The sequence below is a fragment of the Periplaneta americana genome, chromosome 12 (assembly GCF_040183065.1).
Source record: "Periplaneta americana isolate PAMFEO1 chromosome 12, P.americana_PAMFEO1_priV1, whole genome shotgun sequence".
Classification (NCBI taxonomy): Eukaryota; Metazoa; Arthropoda; class Insecta; order Blattodea; family Blattidae; genus Periplaneta; species Periplaneta americana.
The window spans coordinates 127,667,807-127,690,708 of NC_091128.1; the positions used below are offsets into that span (position 1 = coordinate 127,667,807).

The 22,902-nt window shown below is 35.2% G+C and overlaps 1 protein-coding gene across 1 annotated transcript in view; it reads left to right on the forward strand.

The window, feature by feature from the left end:
• The first annotated feature begins 338 nt into the window (after positions 1-338).
• The window catches only part of LOC138709978 (cardioacceleratory peptide receptor-like), a 414,250-nt gene continuing 391,686 nt past the window's right edge, over positions 339-22,902 (forward strand). Inside the window, exon 1 of the mRNA XM_069840659.1 lies at positions 339-394. Coding sequence (XP_069696760.1) covers positions 339-394 — 56 coding nt within the window. The remainder of the gene's footprint in view (positions 395-22,902) is intronic.

Consider the following 22,902-nt stretch of genomic DNA (forward strand, 5'->3'; position numbering starts at 1 on the left):
TTTTAATATTATCGTCCCATATACGTCTCGGCCTCCCCAAACGTCTTTTTCCCTCCGGCCTACTAACTTACACTTATATGCATTTCTGGAATCGCCCCTTACGTACTACATGTCTGCCTATTTCAAACGTCTGGATTTGTTGCATTGTTAAAATAATATCTTTGTCATACAGTTAATTCTAATAAAGTTCCACACTGAAATGAAATTCTTTAAGAAGTTACATAACTTTTATAAAAATACATCTATAGAAGAGAAGGTACATAATATAGTATTGTAAGAACACTTGGGTCAATCTCGTTTCACCTTGTTCGGAGTCCTGCAGATCGCCACGTGCTATAATGAAAGACGCCCCTGGAGAGTCAGCATACCTGAGCATTGGAATTCCAGCAGGAATGTGAGTCAGGTTTATTAATGGCCACGTCGGCTTTATCACTAATAGAATCGTGATCTTGCATAAGTATGAGAATCAATTTAATTGTCATACCCTGATATCCCCAGAGCAGATGAATCAGACATGAATTCAATTCGCTATTTATCTTCCAACACGTGAAGTATCTCCTTCAGGAATTCGATCTCGTAGCACTTTCATTCGTTCTTAGCAGCACTGGTAATCAAAAAGCGTTCAATCTGTTTTATTTTTACTTTCTTATTACACGAATAAGGAACGAAAGTATTACGGTACTGCTGCGAAGTCAGTTTATGGATTTTCGTGGAAATATGCGCTTTCAGCATCCCTCACAACCGGAAAAATTGTTCTGAGAATGTCGACTCTCTATCGGTACGACGATTCTAAAATACTGATCGGATGTCGATGACATTCAATATCAACTTAGTCCAAATAAAAGCAGCCTCAGTAGCTCTGTTCACACACCGCTGGGAGCTGGAGTTTAAATCCTGGAGGTGGCGGAACTGTACCCATTTGTGGCAGACAAACCCAAATTTGTGAGGCGATTCTCTAGCCGTTCTCCCGTTTTTTTTTCTTTTCATCCTACCAATAACCTTTAAAATATATTTCATTATCTTCGCTTGTGTTTGTACGGCGCCGAATAGATCGTCCAGAGTGGTGGGTGTTGCTCGTAGTTTGTTCAAGGACTGCTAGACTGCAGTAGTATTGCATACGAGACGACTTAAAGGTCAGCTAGAGAGAGATGCTATTCCTTTAGGTTGTACCCTCCTCCCGACGGGGATATGACAAAATAGACTTTTATGAGGCAGGAAGACAATCACCAGAGGATATAATGGCTTGAGGGTGCAGGAAAAGCCTACTCTAATTTTCAAAATAATTATTTGAGTTAAACATGAAGCTAAAATTCCCCTTTATTCAGTGCCCAAAGGCTATGTACTCTGCTCAAATAGGTGCTGCATTATAGAGATGTAAAGAAAAACTACTTCATCAGTCAGCTGTTTCGTTTGAACCACATGATATATATTGCAGTTATATGCATTGTGCTCCATTCTTTCCATTAGGATGTTACATAATTGCAATCTATGTACAATCTTTGGATGAATGATACCATAGAGATCATTATAATGTTGCCTATTAAACAGATGTACAGCATCAATAAGACGTTGCTGTATGTCTTCTGGTATTGTTCAAACATTTCGATAGACAGCATCCTTGTCCGTTCCCCAAAGAAAAACAAAAGTTTATTGGTGTAATGTCTGGAGAACGAGGAGGCCAACTAATCGATTTACCAAATTCAATTCATTTGCTACATTATTTTCGGTCCAGATCACGACGGGATCTTAAGGCGTACATCATGTTCGTACTACATAATAATTCTGCTCCTCAAGGGTACTGGTATGCGCTTCATAAAATCGGGGAAAGTGGTTCTTAAGAATCTCGCGTATTATCTGTCATTTAGGGCACCATTCATGAAACAAGGCCCAATTACAGTATTGTAGTGCTATAAAGTATCAGTTTATTTCGGACTTTCACTAGGTACGTACACTATGACTTCCATATTTTGTACACTCTTCAGTGTTTTTTTTATTAGAATAGTACTTTAAGATACATTTTGAACAGCATTCAAGGGGTTAAATGATTCGTCGAATGAAAAGTCATTTTTGCCTTTAAAAATGCACTCATTACTCGTATCTCCTTAATGAACAAGGTTACAAGAAAGATATACGCATAGTACTAATTCCCCATTTTACTTAGACAACTTGGGTGCTATTCATAGACATTTCGCTAGCCCGGGCTACGAGCGTGCTAAACAGGATTCATATCATATCACATCGCTGGCACTGGTTTATGAATACGAAAAAGTTAGTTCGCTGATCATCCACCGAAAGCCCGCGCTAAGAATGTCTATGAATACGGCCCCTTTTGTTTAAAACAGTATTTCATTTGGCGCTGAGAAGAAAAAATATTTCGAGTGAGCAAAACAAATGGAACATTCTGTGTGTTTCAAAGACGTCTTCCTACTTTTTTCATACTCATAAGATTGTTTGAATTTAGATTGTATTTTGGAATTTACAAATTACATTTTAACGTTAGTTTGAACCCTTATGTAATCTGCAAAATAGTTTGGAATACAAGCGATACAAGTGCAACATCTTATTATAATGTGGCTATTTTTAATATCTGAATTTTAAAATGTCTTTAAAATCTGCAGTGAACTATCTCCTAAGACCAAAACTCAATGTGTAAGCACAAAATAGACATAGTAGACTTTGCGTAAAATTTTTCTTTGTCACTTAACTTTAAACTCATTTTTCTTAACATCAGGTTTATATCACACATCCCTTGTGTTCTAGACCCCATATATTGTCTCCGTCATAAGGGAAGTAGAGAAAGGCGTAACGGTGAAGCATATCTGTTGGGTCCGTTACAAAAGTTACTCTCCGGAATATGACTCAACAGATTGGGCTTCTCCGTTTCCCCTTACTCTCCTTCCCTAATGATGGAGGCGATATGTAGCTTGGAACTCCGAAAAGATGATTATATCAATGACATGGTTAAAATTTTCAAAATGCTCTGGTTATATTGATCACTGCGAAAGTGTTAAAGTACAAATAATGTAAACCCATAAATTTAATAGTTCAACTTTGATATTTAAACATTTGCTGAATTGAAATTAAAATTTATCTAAAATTTGAATAAGTGAGTATCAATACCTTACCTAACTATTGTGAAAAGGAAGAAAAATTACATTATTAAATTGGGATCTACGAACGCAAAACATATTTATCGGCTCAAAGGTTACATTTTCCTCCAGTAGTGCAACCTAGTACCTTTCTACAGCAAAGATCAGAATATGTCTTGGAGCAAGAGGATATGAAAGAACATTACATTCTGTATAGACCGAGAATTTTATATTTTAGGCATTTCATACACTGCAAATATTTAAGTGAGAAAATGACATACAGACTAAATAAAAACAATTTTTATGTTACTAATAACCTTTAAGTAAGATAAATTGAATAAACCAATAAACACATAGAATGAGAATGTTATATTTTGGGCATTTAATACACTGCAAATATTTACGAGTAAATGACAAAATGACACAAACTAAATTGCCTCCATTTTATATTATTTGTATTAAAAATAAACGACTTTTACACGCTCATAATACGAATTAATAATCATTTTATCCCATAAATTGCATTGCCCAACTAAAGAAATCATTAAAATCTGATTTTTTTTTTTCACCACGATAATCATTTCAAAACAAGTGCTTATACAAATTTTGGCCACTCGAGAGCAATTACAATAGCCGTCCAGAAAGTAAGTTTTTCTGGGGCTGTTTACAGGAAGAAAATACAATTTCATGAAAAGATTTATTGGAAGAGATACAGCAATCGTTGCGCTATTTTTCAACATATTCATTACCGGATTTGAGACATTTGTCATACCGTGGGATCAACAGAGAGGTGCAGACAGCTTTCACACACTGGTTCCGATCCCAGGTGGCAGACTTCTACGACACAAGGATACAAAAGTTTATTCCATGGCGTGACAATTGCCTAAATTCCGGTGGGCAATAAGTTGAAAAATATTTCAACAATTGCTGTATATTTTCCAATACATCTTTCGTGAAATTGTGTCTTCTTTCTATAAACGGCCCCACGGAAACTTACTTTCTTCAAGACTCTCGTAATTGCTCTCGAGTGGCAAAAGTTTGTATGAACACTTGTTTTGACATTATTAACATAGTGGAGAAAAATTAATATTTTAAGTGCACCCATGAGAATGTTTGCTTGTTAGCTCTGAAAAAACGCAGCCAGGTAATCAGCCTAAATAGGAATTGAACTCAAGCAAGAGCGCAGCTCCGGATCAGAAGGCAAACGCGCCTACCGTAACTTTTGTGTGAGATCTAAAATAACTGAAGTATTGTCTTTTATTTGAGTGGTTATTAAATGGTCTAATTTTGTATGCCTATGACCTTTAAATGCAGTCCAAGGAAAAATGCTATTCATAGAGATACTGATATCATTCGCAAAATTATAGAGACCGTATTTTCGCGAAACGCATTAAACTTATAATGGGAGAGAGTTTCATTTTTGGAACAGTCATTTCTTGCACATGTAAATTTGAATCTTATGACAACGAAGAGGGTTGTATTATACGTAAAAAACCTGTAGCCATTTACATATGTGTCCACTCTGTAGTGTTTGAATTTCGAATCTGCTATAAACAGAAGAGTAACAACAGTTTGGTGTGTTAATAATACTTTCCCATAACGTTCAGATTTTGTACTTACATAAGGTCTGTGTTCTCGTTGAAAACATTGCAGATCGCATTTCGTAATATTAAACATAGAGGCATTCTGATTGCACCATTCTGTCCTCCCACTAATGAGTTGAGCTTAAAAGTACAATTTGCTGGATCCAATTTATATTTACTGCTTTCATGTTGCATAGCGTATGTACTGTAGTATTTATTCGATAATAAATTTAATTCAAACGGTTTATAAATTTATTCATTGTATTATGCGTTATATTATTTACGATTTACTTAGCCTGACGGGTTATTCCTTTGGTTTGAATTTTAAGTTAGCTTAAGGGGTTAGATACATAAAGAAGTAAAATTTTGGAAATATTCAACATTTTTTTTCCTCCATTACTGTATCTTGTACAATAATGAAAATTAGTATGTGTAAAACATTCTCCTTCTGCTATATGATAAACATGTTTTTACGATTTAAAAAAATATTTATATACGTATATATTTTTTTCAAAATTCAAAGTTCACTGTACAGTGATGAAGCTTTTCCCTCATAATTCAAAACGTATCCAACATTCTGTGATGAAATTTTTTGTGTGTATTTATGCATGTCATATCTACAATATGATGCAAAATCACTTCTCTACCTTTGATAGATTGTCTGATAAAAATAAATTCATTTTAAAAAATGGTCAAATATCTAACACAAAATAAAAAAATATATTGTTTATTAAGGAATGTAGTTGAAAGAGCATGATATTGTAAACATAGTTTCAGCAATAAAATAAAAGAGAGAGAACATGAAAAAGTGAACAAGTTTATGAGTTACGAGGGAAACGCTTCATCACTGCACAGTGAACTTTGAATTTTGAAAAAAAAAAAAATATATATATATATATATATATACTTTTTTAAATCTTAAAAATACTTTTTTCATATACAAGAAGGATAATGTTTTACACATACCAATTTTCATTATTGTACAAGATACAGTAATGGAGGAAACAAATGTTGAATATTTCCAAAAATTTTACTGCTGTAAGCTATACCTAACCCCTTAAGGGACACTCTAATAAAAATGACAACTTTCTTTCTAATCATATTTTCAACCAAATTTTGAGAGCATGTTTACTACTATATAAAGAAATAACAAAATCCAAATTTTAAACTCCCAAATGTTTTTGGCTTTTGAATTTTTACTTTTTTTTTCTATATTTTAGAAATCTATTCAAACCCAGCTCTTTAGTAGAAGATCTCAATTTTTAATAATAATAATAATAATAATAATAATAATAATAATAATGGCTTTATTTAACCTGGCAGAATTATGGTCGTAAGGCCTTCTCTTACACTCAACCAGGATTAAAACTTGCTTACATAGTTGATCATACAACTGGATCGGAATTAAGTAATTACATACTGATACGATTTAGGTACATAATGAGATCAAAAGCAGCCTCCTTTTTCTGGTCACATTCACAAGACATAGAGGAACATTTCTATGTATTCGTTTTATGAGATATCTCATTTATTCACTTTCAAACATTTTGAAATTTTGAAAATTTTATTTTTTTCTATAATTCATAAAAAATATTAATAAAATAAACTAGCAGCATCTCTTACCAAATAAATGTATAGAAACATGCAACTACCTCATAATGCTTGCTTAAGAATTTCATCCAGATCGATTAATATTAGGCATAAAAAGTTGCTGTTGAATCAAGAAAAATAAACTTACGGAAGAGTAGATTTTAAAGTAAAATTAATATTTATGTAGCACTTACCTATTACAAATTCTTCTCCGCTACAATCTTCTAGTAACTTCAGGAAGCCAAATTTTAAACAAAATGTATTACATTTATAATCAGAAATTTGTAAAAATGAATTCTTTAAAGAAAACATAATTTTGACAGCTCTTCTTATGTATTAAAACATATTTTAAACATATTTGTAACCATAATTAAACTTAATCCATTTGAGGTATGAAAATATACATTTTAAAGAAGTGAAATAGTCAATAAAAATATTTTGGAAAATTTTCATGGTTTATAGAGGAGTCTCCCCTTAAAATAGCTTGTAAGTGGATCTTAGACTAGCAATTTTAGATTAATATAGTTTATAAGTATGATTCTACGGAAAAATAAGGGTGTAACTGAGGAGACGTTTGAGATGGGTAAGACATACAGCACGCATGGGTCAATTGAGAAATCTATATGGAGTGTTTGTTGGAAGACCTGAGGGGAAAAAGACCTTTCGGGAGGTAGAGACGTACATAGGAGGATGATACTAAAATGGAATTGAGGGAGTGAGATATGATGCTAGGAAATGGATTAATCTTACTCAGGATAGGGACCGATGAGGGCGGTAATGTGACCTCCGGGTTCATTAAATGCCATTTGTAATTATTATTATTATTATTATTATTATTATTATTATCATTATTATTATTACAATTTTCTCGATTGCTTATATTACTGTAGATGGGAGTATAAATGTATTTATTTCGCATAGTTTCGTTTCTTGTGAAATTATCTGATATCAGAATAAAATCTGTAAAGGAAGTATTTTTTCACGGTGCAAGGGTCTCGCAGTAGTGATGTTGGTTGTTATTTAAGTTTCACTATAAGTGTGAGGTCAGTGAAGAAACACTAAAGCTAGCGGTGATTCCATTAGTTATGGTCCATGATTTTGTGTTTCCTTTAGAAAAAATATTAAACAACAGTTTTTATTCCTATGTATGTGTGAAATATTTTTCAAAGCAGAAAACAAGCGTATAAACGCAATAAGTTCTCCTGTATCTGCGAGAGAGGCAAGAGCGAAACAGATTTGCATAATGTATATGAAGTAGATGAAGAGGAGAGAGATGGAGCGAGGGAAAGAAAGAGATGGAGGTAGTCCAGAGGAAAAATACTAATTTCAACTTCACGTGTCTGCAAATATTTTTGGTCCGATTTGTCTTTTATAGCAGCGCGTCGCGTCGGTTCACCCGACTGGAAAACAGCGGAACGTTTCTATCTCGATTATTGGGTGTTGTGATTACGGCGGCATGCAAATTCATGAAGCAGCGACAAATGGGAATGTCACCGCCAAAGAGGCTGTGCGTGATGTCGCAGTCATTTATCATTCACTTCTTGTTCTGCGGTCCTGCTGAATGGGACACTAACATTTCCGATTCGGTATCTCTGTGCATTCTTGCTGCTGTTTAATTTTGCAACAGCCACAGCACGTCTGTCAAATATTTATCACATTTAATCAAATATTACATTCTGGTACCAGCATCGATACCATCAGGCCAGACATCTCACTTGTCGCACTAGCTTAACATCAACATTACATTCCTTAAATACCACTGAACAGGCTTGTTTTTCAATATCCAATGCAATATAATGTATGTGTGTATGCAGGTATGTTTTATTTTATTTTAATAGTTATTTTACGACGCTTTATCAACATCTTAGGTTATTTAGCGTCTGAATGAGATGAAGGTGATAATGCCGGTGAAATGAGTCAGGATTCCAACACCGAAAGTTACCCAGCATTTGCTCATATTGGGTTGAGGGAAAACCCCGGAAAAAACCTCAACCAGGTAACTTGCCCCGACCGGGCCACCTGATTTCGCGGCTAGACGCGCTAACCGTTACTCCACAGGTGTGGACTGCATGTATGTATGTGTGTATTTTTACTTGGTTGTTTAACGACGCTGTATCAACTGCGAGGTTATTTAGTGTCGATGAGATTGGTGATAAAGAGATGATATTTGGCGAGATGAGACCGAGGATTCGTCATAGATTACCTGACATTTGCCTTATGTTTAGGAAAAAAACTCCGAAAAAACCCAACCAGGTAATCAACCCAAGCGGGAATGGAACGCGAACCCGAACGCAACTCCGGATCGGCAGGCAAGTTCCTTAGCCGACTGACCTAAACCGGTAGCTATGTATTTATTTATTTTATTGGGTTATTTTACGACGCTTTATCAACATCTAGCGTCTGAATGAAAGGAAGGTGATAATGCCGATGAAATGAATCCGGGGTCCAGCACCAAAAGTTATCCAGCATTTGCTCGTATTGGGTTGAGGGAAAACCCCGGAAAAAACCTCAACCAGGTAACTTGCCCCGACCGGGATTCAAACCCGGGCCACCTGGTTTCGCGGCCAGACGTGCTGACCGTTACTCCACAGGTGTGGACGGTAGCTATGTATGTATGTATGTATGTATGTATGCACGTATGTAATAATAATAACAATAATAATAATAATTATTATTATTATTATTATTATTATTATTATTATTATTATTATTATTATTATTATCATTATTATTATTAATTTATTTAATCTGGCAGAGCTAAGGCCAGTAGGCCTTCTCTTCCGCCCAGCCAGACTCTAATTCTAATTGAATACAATTGGTTACATAGTTATTACATTAATATCTAGACCATAAAACAACATGAAAGTAAATAATGAAAGTTGGATAAGTAATGTTAAGGTACGGTTTGTTTATGGCGATCATCGTCGGACGCACATCGCCGGCGATTATAAACGCTGGCGATGATCGCCGAGAAGTGGTTTCTTTATTGACGTACATCGCTGTAGATTCTCATTTGTTTATTCCTTCATCTACTACATATGGTCAAGTAAATCAATGTAGGCCCCGGACATAACCTAAAATTTATAATGAATAAATCCAAGATAATGAAGTTGCTATTTATTCTAGAAGAGGGAGATGACGATATCAAAATCTCGCATGCGTATTATAAAAGGAACAAGCTACGGACTAATGAAATATTCAGGAATAGGTTTACAGAATTCTGTTTTAACACATTGATAATGAGACATCTTTATAAAAACGCTACAAAATTTAAGGAATATTTCAGACTCTCACCTGACCAGTTTGATTATGTTTTGAGTTTAATTGAAAATGACAATGTTAAATTACCTACAAATTTTGTCAAGACCCCCGTAACTCCAGTTGAAAGATTGGCAGTAACTCAGGTTATGAACTTATTATTATTATTATTATTATTATTATTATTATTATTATTATTATTATTATTATGATACTGTATTACATTACATGGTGTATTCCAAACAATAATTAAAAAAAAAATGGCTAAACTAGCGCTGAGGTAGTTCCCTTCGTAATCCGCTTATACACTTTACATGTACGAACATGTGATAGGTTAGGTCTGGTTCGTTTGGGCTTTTATTATGCCTTGTATATACGATCAACTACATCTCTACAAAAAAAAAAAAACGCTATATTTCAGAATACCGCGTAAGTACTTAGGTAGGCCTAGTCACAGAAAACTTACAGAAGAGAGAATTTCCCCTTACCCAACACTGAACGAAATTCTCTGGGGCTCGGGCGTGATAAAAATGTAATATGTAATGTAAGGGTTTATTGTTTAATTTGTTTATTAATTCACAACTCATATTAAAAAGAGCATTATGTTGTGACACATATTCAATAATAATTTCGTTTTCAGACCGCGAAAAATTACAAAACGTCTTGATTTGTTTTGCAGCCAAAACGTACAGACGTGGTTAACGTGTACAGATCAGATATTCGATATTACAACATGACCTTGTCTAAATATCGATTATTGAACACGAATGCGGCGATGTGCGTCCTGAATTTGCTTCAGAAGCAACCTCCAGCGATCTGCGTCGCGTCCAACGAACTGCGCTGGCGATCTTCGCTGTAAAGAAACCGTGCCCATTCATTTCAACTGCTAGCAACTCCGGCGACAATCGCTGGCGATGTGCTCCCGGCGATGATCGCCGTAAACAAACCGTACCTTTAGTGTGACAATAATAAACATTGGTAAGAAATAGTGATAATAATAATAATAATAATAATAATAATAATAATGAGATAATAATGAGATAATTTAAATATTTATTCTGTGATATATATATAACCATTAAACATTGAGAAACTTGAAACAGCTATTATTGTTAACAAGAATTGTTAGAAAAATATTTCGTTAGTCTAATCTTAAATTGGTCTGATGTCTGACAGTCCCTGACAATACTCGGTAGGGAATTGCAAAGCCGAAGTCCAGCACCGTAAGTTACCCAGCATATGCTCATATTGGGTTGAGGAAAAATCCCGGAGAAAACCTGTATGTATGTATGTATGTATGTATGTATGTATGTATGTATGTATGTATGTATGTATGTATGTATGTATGTATGTATGTATGTATGTATGTATGTATGTATGGTAATATTGTGATACTAATAATATTATGATAGTACTTTATAAGATACAATTTTACTGAGCGAGAGAAGGACCGGTTTTGTGCAGAAACTTGTTCACGAACATTCCCTTAATACGTTGACGCAAAAACTGAGCTTCCTCTCGCTCAGTAAAATTGTAAAAAAAATTCTCAAAAAGAACTATCATAATACTATTAGTATCACAATATTACCAATCTTTATCCTATGTGTGAATGGATGGATGGATGGATGGATGGATGGATGGATGGATGGATGGGTGGATGGATGGATGGATGGATGGGTGGGTGGATGGATGGATGGATGGATGGATGGGTGGGTGGACGGACGGACGGACGGACGGACATCCATTATGTGACTTTATCGCCCTCATTCCGGTTTAAACACAGAAATTTAGGACACAAGTATACAACCGAGACCCCTGCGGTAGCCTAGTGGTTATACCTTGGGCTTGTCACACAGAAGGTCCCGATTTGTGCTCCGTTCTGGTCTGGTACTTTTCATGGGACGAGGTCGCACTTGGGTTTTTCCTCAGGGTTCTCTCATTCCCCCATATTAGGCATCTATACCATTCCGTCCGATCTTTATTCCGTCAACATTCCCTGAACGCCGGCTGACGACGCACGGAGAGCGCTGGACTAGAGACGAGTGGGCTTGCCTGCTCGAAACCTGGAAGCAGCGAACCTTGGTGTAGTCAGCCGGTGTGGGTTTGAGACAGCGCCTAGATTGAGGGTTAACGTATTAGAACTTGAAAGGTCGCATGCTGAATCTAAATCCAATTCAACCCTCTCTCCCAATACGAGTATTTATCTGTGTACAGCTTTTCAAGCTGCGTTTCGACCTGATAATTTTGTAAGGTTTCCATAGAGATATAGGTCATGTGCGGAATTTGCTGAGACCATGTAACATATTACTATTATTATTTTATTATTATTATTCTATTAATATTATTTTTATTTTTATTAGTATTATCATTATTTATTATTATTATTATTATTATTATTATTATTATTATTATTATTATTATTATTATTATTATTATTATACAGTCATTCCAGTTGTGAAGGATGTTACATGTTTACTATTTTCAAACTCTATATATCGAAATTGAAATGACTTTTGTCAGCTTTTATTATTAGAATCAATTTAGAAGATCAGTATCATTTTACAGAAAAATAGTTGTTGAATAAAATTTATTAGTCCTATTATTGAAGAAAATAAAGAAAATGTTCCGTCATGAATGTTACAAGATTTGTGAACTCACTTCACATCTTACTAATCAAAAGTGTAAAACTGAGGTCTCTTCCTCAAGCAAAACGGTATTCATTCTCATAGTGTCTGTGTGAAAGTTATGCAAATTTCATGGCATCCAATTAGTTTACAAAAACATAATCGGTAAATATTTTATAGATGTTTCTTCCATGTCACAATTGAGTTAATAATATCCTTCATTTTTCCAGTTTCAAAGCAACTGTGACATTTCTAAGTCAAAATATTCACTTGAACTGTAAGATTAATTGTTATTAACCCAAACTACTGAAAATGATGGCAGAAATAATAGAGTGTAGAGTAAAAAAGTTCCTTGATCCTGGAGCTCTGGAATTAACAGTACAGACTACCAAAATATTTCTTCAATAATAGCTCCTTGAAAATCGTACATTAACAGCTGATCTCTCTATCAGTAAGTGCTGCAAACTTCAGGAAAACAAAACAGTACCTATATATTACCCAGTCATGACCACTCAGAGTCATTGTCCATAAAAACTTGTAAAATATTTTCTTTTTGAAAATAAAACATTAGAATATTTAGATTTAGAGCCTTATTTATGTCTTACACTAATAATAAATAAATATTACGAAAAATACTTTTTCATTTGAATTCCCAGCTTGCCCGCAATGGCTGTATATTAGAAAAACATAATTACATTCTATAGTACAAAAAAAAATATATAAGTTCAATCATAAGACATATCTCTTTGCAAATGTTTATTTGCTATGAAGATAATAAATATATATTAACGTTTTCGCCTTATTGGGCATCATCAGATATAATAAAATGTGTGATCTGAAACTTGAATAAATTGACATAATAACAGTATAATGTACATGGTGAATGAAATCTTCATGAGTTTTATGTATAAAGCTAATATAGGTTGTTATGATTAATTTCATTACAATGCAAGTTTGAAAGAAAACGAAATTTGTATATACATATAACTCATGTTACAGGAGTACATACACAATTAAATAGTGACTAATTGAATTATGCAAAATATCGGCGGTGTTAAAAGCATGTATGAAGCTAGTATAGGCTGATATAATTAATTTCATTACATTACAAGTTTGAAAGAAACGAAAGTAGTTGTATATAATTTTGCATAATTCAATTACTCACTATTTAATCATGTATGTACTCCTGTAACATGAGTTATATGTATATACAAATTTCGTTTTCTTTCAAACTTGCATTGTAATGAAATTAATCATAACAACCTATATTAGCTTTATACATAAAACTCATGAAGATTTCATTCACCATGTACATTATACTGTTATTACAGTATGTCAATTTATTCAAGTTTCAGATCACACATTTTATTATATCTGATGGTGCCCAATAAGGCGAAAACGTTAATATATATATTTAATACGTTCATAGCAAATAAACATTTGCAAAGAGATATGTCTTATGATTGAACTTATATACATATATTTTGTACTATATTACTAGACCTATCTGAACATAAAAATGAACTGCAAAATAATTGCATTCTGCCAGATTCTCGTGTAACTTTGCCTATCTACGGTCTACGGAAAACTCTATTTAATCCAATTTCAGTAAACAGGAAACGAATATACTAACATACACAGTTGTATTAAATGAAGTTTGGAGATGATAGTTTGCTGCGTCCCCGTAATCGACCTTTGGGAATTTAAATTTTATGATTTTTATATCCTTGAACGAACGACAATAACAGAGAAGTGGAATACAATTCTTTTCCTTTCTTCGCTGTTCGTTTTCTGTAAACTCATAAAAGATTCAAAGAGGACAAGAAAACAACGCAGGCCACAATATTGTCATACAATAGAAGGGTCATGTGCCCATTTTATTTCGTGGAAATGCGTCACAAGGATCAGTTTATTGTCGTTTATTTGTAGGTGACGAAACGAAAAGATGCCAGTGTTCTTTCCTACCATTGTGTCTGCCTCCGTACCACGCTTTCATTCTTGTGCACGGATCCGAATACAGGAGTTGAAAAGGATCTACGAACGTTACACGTTGCTACAAAAATTATAGGCGACGTGAAGAGTTATCTTAAAGCAATGACACTCGGTGACTCATATTTAATATGATACGTCATTTCAGTAACTATAATTGCTGTTTTTGAGAAAAACAAAATTAGGTATCAAGAAGGTGACGCATACTTTCTCAATGCAAGTTTCATAGGTTTAGAATAATTTCAAGGAAAAATTGTTCCGAGGCTGGGTATCGATCCCGGGACCTTTCGCTTACCGCACGAATGCTCTAACGACTGAGCTACTCCAGGAACTTCACACGACACCGTCACAATTTTCCTTTATATCCAACAACTCAAATGGGCTGACAAGACGCCAGAACCCAACTTTGAGTGAACACAAATTCTATGTGACTTAAATTGTGACTTCCTCTTAACGTACGGACTTTATAGTAACGGAAATGCCTTGCCAAGTATACACTAGTAACGGAAATGCCTGGCCAAGTATACGTTATCAGCATAATGAAAGTAGCTGCTTAGGACAAGCATGTCATTAAAGGGGAACATGCTTCCCCATCGATATAGTCTGCCGTGGTAGTTTGCCGCACGTCTTCCGCAAGTCAAGCTACATTATGGGCGGTTAGCTTGTGTTAAGTTGTGTTCAATACCAAACTTGTAGGAATGGGGGATGGAGGGGAATGTCACTCAGTGACACTTTTCGGCATGCCTGGGTTAGGATAACCCGAGACAAGGTACAGGATCTAAGACCAAACGAAAGGGAAATTAAAATTTATCTTCCTCTGATACACCGAAATTATAGCCAGACACTCTACTCTGAGAGTTGTAGGCAGATAAGTTTCAAAAGTTACGACACTGAAGAAGACCGAAGAAAATGAAATAGAATTCCTGCAATGAAAATTATCATTAGCTTAAACAACTAAATAAGAAGCATAATGTTTTAGTAGTAAGTGATTCATGTATAAAATCTAGTTAACTACTTACATTCATTTCTCTTAGATTTTCAATTAAAATGCTGAAGCGCAGTGTAAAAACAAAGGAATCTTAATTCCAATTAATAGTCTGCATAAATAACAGCTCTTGAAAAAATCTTGTTGTTTAAATACCCCTTTATCGGTGACTTCCTCCTGCAGTTAATAGAAGTGTTTGGGATATATCAACACCAAATGAATGCAGGGTACAAGAATGTGATTCTCTAGGCTGTGTGTAATACATGCCTTTGCCTCCACTGCAATTTTATCCTTAGCAGGGAAACAGGCTTTAGGAATTAAAAAGATTTTATGGTTCAACCAAAAAAAAAGTTAATTTTAAAAGTAGCTAAGTATTTGTTTCTTCTAATGAACTCTAGAACTCGTCGAGCCTCCCAGCTATAAAATTGAAACTGATTTTCTTATAAGATTGTTTGAGAGACGTTGTCATTATGTATTTGTTTTTATGTAACTAATAAAAAGTAGATGTACAGGGTTATTCACGACTGACAATAAATACTAATTCAAAATATATATTAATCATAAAATAAACATATCTCAGTTTGGAAAAATATTTTCAGATATCCCTCCAGTGCACTTGGCTGCCGGGTGTGAATGGCGCGCGTAGTGTTCTGTACGTAGGCATGACTGTCCCTGATGAGCGCAGCAGCATTCATAATAGAGAGAGACTTGTCTTTCCCTTTCCCCCGTACTTTAACCGCGACGCTATCGCACGCCCCCTATTCATAGGTCCGATTATAATAGGATCCATGTTCATATTTATAACATTTTATGTTCAAGTTGGCCTATAGAACTGATTTCTAAAGCGCTGGCCTTCTGTGCTCGAGGTTCCGGGTTCGATCCCGGTCCAGGTCAATGACATTTAAGTGTGCTTAAATGCGACAGGCTCATGTCAGTAGATTTACTGTCGCGCTTCCTCCAAGCCGATTCAGCCCCTCCAGATAGGGGAATATGAACTGCACGTCGCACAGAGACAAGTGCACAATGTGCAGGGTTATGGCTTGAATTGCTTCAATTAATATAATATTTTAACTTCCGGTATAGATTAGGCGATAGGGCGTTTGCCTGCTCATACTGAGTTGCGCTCGGGAGTTGCTTCAACTCCCGCTTGGGCTGATTACCCGGTTGGGTTATTTCCGAGGTTTTCTCCAATCCTAAGGTGAATGTCAGGTAATGTATGGTGAATCCTCGGCCTCATCTCGCCAAATAACATCTTGCTATCACCAATTCCACCGACGCCGACGTTAAATAACCTAGTAGACAATACAGCTTCGTTAAATAATCAAACAACATTTACTTAAATAATTTTAAACACGATTTAATTGTTTTAGTGGTGAAATGTGAAGTTTTATATAATTACACAATAATTAAAACAATTGTTAAGTTAATAAATATTTTGATTATCATGTGTAGTAATGGTTATGTGTAGTTAGAATAGACCGCATACTATAAAGCCTTGGTTTTTCTGAACCGACGCATGCAATGTACGAGGTGCGAGGCCCGCCTTGCACAAATCCGGACTACACGAAAGATAGTAAGTGGTTTCTATAACTGCGAGATGCGAGGTCTGCGCACCTCACCACCACTCACTATCTCTTGCATAGTCCGGATTTGTGCGAGGCGAGCCTCGCACCTCGCACGCCGCATGCGTCGGTTCAGAAAAACCAAGGCTTAACTCACACAAATTATAAGTACGTACTTTTGAAATTCTGCTTGGTCTAGCCAGGATTTCAACTAAGATCTACTTTGTGCGAAACTACCGGCTAACAGTGTTTCATATTATACAGGGACATCATTTTATTTTTACTTGCATTTTTATTGTACCTACATTTCTGAATGTACTTCACTCTCACCCCTTCACTAATGTCCTTGCTCCCGTCAGACACACAAACTTACGGCCGCTGTTGCATTCGAAGTCTTCAAGCACTGAAGTAAACACTGCAGTGTATAATGTGTTTCATAAACATGATTGCGTTTTCTATAGAAGAAAGAACCTATATTAATAATACGTACTAAAAAATTATATTCAAGAAACGATAAATTCAATTTCAGAGAATATGCTTCAAAATGTTTTTAATAATATGCGTACTGAATTGAAGCCTGCATTGTAATGAACGGCAACCATTTTCAGCAACTTGTTTAAAAATTCGGATTAGCTTTTTTTGAATTGAGGTGGCTAGAAGCAAAGGAATGCTAGTGACATTTGTAATAACATGAGTTAAGTGCATCCAGTGTAAGCAAAAGTATCTAAAATTTTAGTGGCAAAGGGATATTTTAATCGCATCACACATTAAAATTTAAATAAAAATTTCACCGATTTTACGAAAGCTTAAATATTTAAACCCAATTTTCTCAAAAGTAACTTAAGTGCACTTACAGCCCTTTACTTACGATCCCCTTCATTTAAATGGACTCTCTATATTGTATGCTAACATCAATAATTAATATGCTAAATAAAGTAGACATTACATAACGAACATAGCCGCCTGAAAAGTTGAGTTTTTGAAAAAAAAAATGTTACTACTCTACTGTATTTTGATAAATTCCGTAAAAGTGATGATCAAACTGAAAATCGTAATATCGTATTTCCCTACAACATAAATGGATACACTACTTTTCTCTCCTCCTATACCTAGTAAAATGATTTGTTTACATATTGCATTAGTAACATCAAACTCCTGTAATGGAAGGGGGCAACAGTGTTTCCGAGTATAGCCAGGTTAATGTTAAAAATGTTGGTAAAAATAAAGTGATGTCCCTGTACAATTTCCCGTTAAAATCTCAGTAATATATTTTTGTGAGTTTTTATGTACACTAAGGGCCGTATTCATAGACATTTTTAGCGCGGGCTTTCGGTGGATTATAAGCGTTTTTCGTATTCATAAACCAGTTTAGCGATAGGATATGATTTGAATTCTGTATTAGTAACCAGTGGATAGCCGGGGCTAGCTTAGTACGCTCGTAGCGCGTGCTGCGAAATGTCTATGAATACCACCCTTATAGTCTAGATTGAACAATGAAAATTCAATTAATTGGAATAGTCACTGAAGCATAAAGATTTACAAGTGATGGAAGCTGAAAAACAGAATTCTAAACTTTACCAGCAAAAATAATACTCGAAACGTATTTCTTGCAAGTTTAAAAAGAAGCCGTATTTAAGTTTGCATATTCATAAGTTCAAAATGGAATTATAATATTACATTTCCATGTGAAGCACTACAATGAGTAAATATTCATAAAACATATAATGCATTACTCCCTTCCCTCTCACAAAATATTTCCACGTGAAGAAAATGTATATTAAGTTTTCATAGTTTTCTGAGTGTGGAAACGTTACTTTAGTAACGAAGGATTTAGTATTCTTTTTCTTCGCTTTCATCGTGATCGTCACATCATCTTTTGGCTCGTTGAATTGTCAATTAATTTGGTCGTTCAATTTCGTTCATGCGTCACCCTACGTTCCGATCTTCCAGTGCATAGTGTAACATATGCAGTACAAGGAATTTGTTTACATTTAATTCTCGCTACATAATACAGAGTGAACATAAAGTATCGAGCCATTTTATTGAAATAATGGTTATTCGAACATGAACTGTAGGCTATATGGGGCTATTGTTACGATGTATACCTATGTAAGTCATCGCAATTTAACAGAACTGTGCCCAACGTTTGAATGCTTCATTCGTAACCATGTGGCCAGAGTTCGGTGCAGATTTTTCTGGAATTCGATCCTGCAAGTCCTGTAGATTTCTTACTTTGATTTTGTACACTCCTGACTTGATAACCCTCAAGTAAAAAAGTCTAAAGATCGTTAAATCAGGTGAACGTGGTGGCCATAGATATATTTGTGTTGAACCTCTGCCTGTTCATCAGTTGGGAAAGCGTCTGTTGTGGTATGTTCTCACAACTAATGCAAAATGAGGAAATTCTCCACCTTGCTGAAATATAACGGTGTCAATAATGTCACCTTGCTGTAGCTATGATTCAAGAAATTATCCCCGCATGTCCAGATAAGTGTTACCTGTAATGATAACTTATAAAAGGACTATAAACAGTGGTTTTTGTAAACCAAAGTCATACATTTACTTTTGGCTTTGGCCTCAATTAAATCATAACAAACTGCCTACGAGCTGCATAATCTTCGTTGCCTAGTTTGTGCAACATCTGAATGTGATAAGTTGCTTTTTCGACGTGAACTTCAAAACAGTTGATCTTGGCATATCTAGCTGGTTATTTAAACAACGACTCTGTGCTTGAGGGCTCTTCTCGATGGCTTCTCTAATATGTTCCGCTATCTGCTCATATGTATGAATGTCCTCAGTCTTGTTCTTTTTCTAGATGTCATTGTAGCACTGACAGAAGTAGTTTCAACATATAATTTTAATAATAATAATAATAATAATAATAATAATTATTTATTTATTTATTTACTTATTATTTATTTATGTACTCATTTATGTACTTATTTCTTTACTTATTTATTCACTTATTTATTTACTTATTTATTTAATTATTTATTTACTTAATTAATTAAGTAATTAAATTATTTGTTTATTTAATTATTTATTTAATTATTTAATTTATTTATTTATTTACACTGGCAGAGTTAAGGCCATAGGTCCTTCTCTTACACTCTACCAGGTCACAAAGTATAGAAAATTTAACAAAAATGTAAAGAACTGAATACTAACATATTACAAAAAAAATAATAGCATAACACAATTGACACTAAAAAACATGAAAATAATACCATAATAGATAAAATATATTATATAATAAAGTAAGAAAAACTATATTATAGAATAAAACTAAAAGTACTTGACAATCATTTTTAATGATTTTTAGGCAATTTCACATACTATTTTTATAAGAGGTTTAAAATAGCACAAAAATATAAATTATTGTAAATATGAGAAGAACTGTCTTTCATGTAGCTATTCACCGAGCAAGACCATGTTATATTCAAAAAACCAAAATAACTTTCGAATACCCATGTCAAATCACAACTTTTTATAGCCCCACATTTTTAGAATTTTAAAATTGAAAAAAATCGACACTCCCTAATAGGCATAGTCAATCAGTAATACAAAAATTAAAATTAAAATTAAAATTGAAGGGTTCCTGTTTTTTTTTTTTTTTCAAAATATTTACTTATACTACAAAAGGACTGTCGGCGAACCATCTTCGAAAAATGTTTCTAATTTTAGATAAATCAATGTAATGGGATTCGTGAAGTGATTTATTAAATAATTTTAGAGCAGGGATACAGAAGTGGCGAGAGGGGGGTGAAGGGTTGAAAGCATGGAGAAAGCGTTGGTTCCCCGTCTACAGTCCACCGGCGTTGAATGACGTTTCTGTGGTCCGTACGCAATCACATAAGACAGACACTGAATAAAAATGCCCTCCCCTACCAAGTCAATGAAGGAAGGGGTGAGTGACTTATTTCGATGAGTGACGTAACGCCACAATTGTCACCCAGTTCTGCAAGCCTGTTTTAGAGGCATTTAATTTAGACAACAATTTGATTTCTGCAATCTAGCTGGCGGTTCAGGTAGCAAAAGTAGATGACTCTTAAGTAAAATTGTTGATACCGCAAAACGAAGTAAAAGTTTTAATTGTCTCCATTTTTAATCTGTTAAATGTAGAAGCCTGTCTCCTAATCTTACGTGTATATTCTTGGCTTCCTTTAGACACTCACTCCATCGTACTGACGTATGTCACCACCATCACTATTCCAGCTGCCTAGCAACGAAAACAGTTGCTCTTTACACGGCTATAAAACAGACGGAGGCTTGGTCGGACCACATGAATACTGGAACAACATTTAAATTTAAACAGCTGTAAATCATTCCTAATATTGTGCTTCTCTTTTGATCTGTAGATAAAAGCAACTGCTTCAAAATTTCCACGTAGCACATATCTCATTCAACAAAGAAACAAGGCAGACATATCTGTACGAGTATTTTCACTTGACAACTGTTTTATGTTGCCTTTGAAATTCATTTGCTATATTTATATTTTTAATTTTGTGGAAAATAACCGTAGTTGTCATATGTTCGTACTTATGTAGTATAAAACTTGCATAGACGTTTGCTTCTAAATATCACAAACGTTTTAGAGTATTTTTTTTTATCTTAAGAGCCAATTTTATTACACGGTCCATATGCAAAACATTTTATAAGTATGATGTAAAATTCTAATATCACTACATTACAGAACGATACACCATAACCTAAAACTAAAGTATTTTTATGTCTGGCTAGTAACATTACAGTCTCTTCCAAGCAGCGGTACGAGTAAGACATGCTTACTGCTGAGCAATCGTATAATGTATAGCGAATAGTTTCTTTATTTCATCAAAATATACGAGGGGGGACCCAAAAATAACCGGATTTTTTTTTTTTGCATTTTTATTGAACTTTACAATCACAGTACTTTAGTCCCCTTCAAAGTATTGTCCATGTGCATTAATGCGCTTGTCCCAACGCTTTTGCCACTTCTGAAAACAGTGCTGGAACTCTTGAGGCAGGATACCGTTCAAAGCCGTTAGAGTGTTTTCTTTGACGTCATCCAAATCACTGAAACGCTTTCCTTTCAGACATTTCTTCATCCGTGGAAACAAAAAGAAGTCCGACGGAGCCAGATCGGGTGAGTAGGGTGGATGAGGCACAAGCACCATGTTGTTGTTTGTCAAACACTGTCGGACCGCCAGAGCTGTGTGGGCTGGAGCATTGTCGTGGTGAGCAACCAGTTCCCATTTCTCCACATTTCGGGCCGTTTTCGTCGCACACTCTCTCGTAATCTTCGTAACACATCTAAATAGAAATGTTGGTTCACTGTTTGTCCTTGCGGAACGAACTCTTTCTGGACAATTTCATTCACATCAAAAAAATAAATCAACATTGTTTTCACATTGGATCGCACTTGACGTACTTTCTTGGGTCGTGGTGAATTTGGAGTTTTCCACTGGCTCGATGCTTGCTTTGATTCTGGATCGTACCCATAGCATCAAGACTCATCCCCAGTCACAATTCTTTTAAGAAAATTTGGATCGTTCTGCACTTCACTCTTCAAGTCGCGGCAAACTCTCACGCGGTTTTCTCTTTGGTCATCTGTGAGCAAGCGAGGAACAAATTTTGCAGACACTCGTCTCATGTGCAAATCTTCTGTTAAAATGCGCTGGACCGCGCTTCATGACAGGTCGTTTGCTCAGAAACTTCGTCAATGGTCTTTCGATCTTCAATTGCACGTTTGATTTTGGCGATGTTTTCGTCATTTCTTCCTGTCGAAGGACGCCCGGGGCGTGGCATGTCTTCAGTTGACATGTTGCCACATTTAAAATGGGAAAACCACACGAAGACCTGTGATTTCCCCAAAGCATCATCATTGAAGGCTTGCCGAAGCATCCCAACGGTCTCGGCTGCAGTTTTCCCTAACAGAAAACAAAATTTCACACACACTCTTTGTTCCTTGTGGTCGGCCATCTCACTAATCGCCAAACGATTGAAACAGGAACGCAAACAACACAACACCACAAACAAACCACTTAACTCAGACTGACGCCAGCTCACTAACGGTCGCGGGAGACCCCAAACTAACACCGCCTAACAGCAAACTCGTAACTACAAAGCATGCGCGCGCAACAGTTCGGTTCCGGGTACTTTTGGGTCTACCCTCGAATAGGCTACATTTCACCACCTCAACATAACCCCTCCTAAAGAGAGATTGAGCTGGACTGCCGAGCG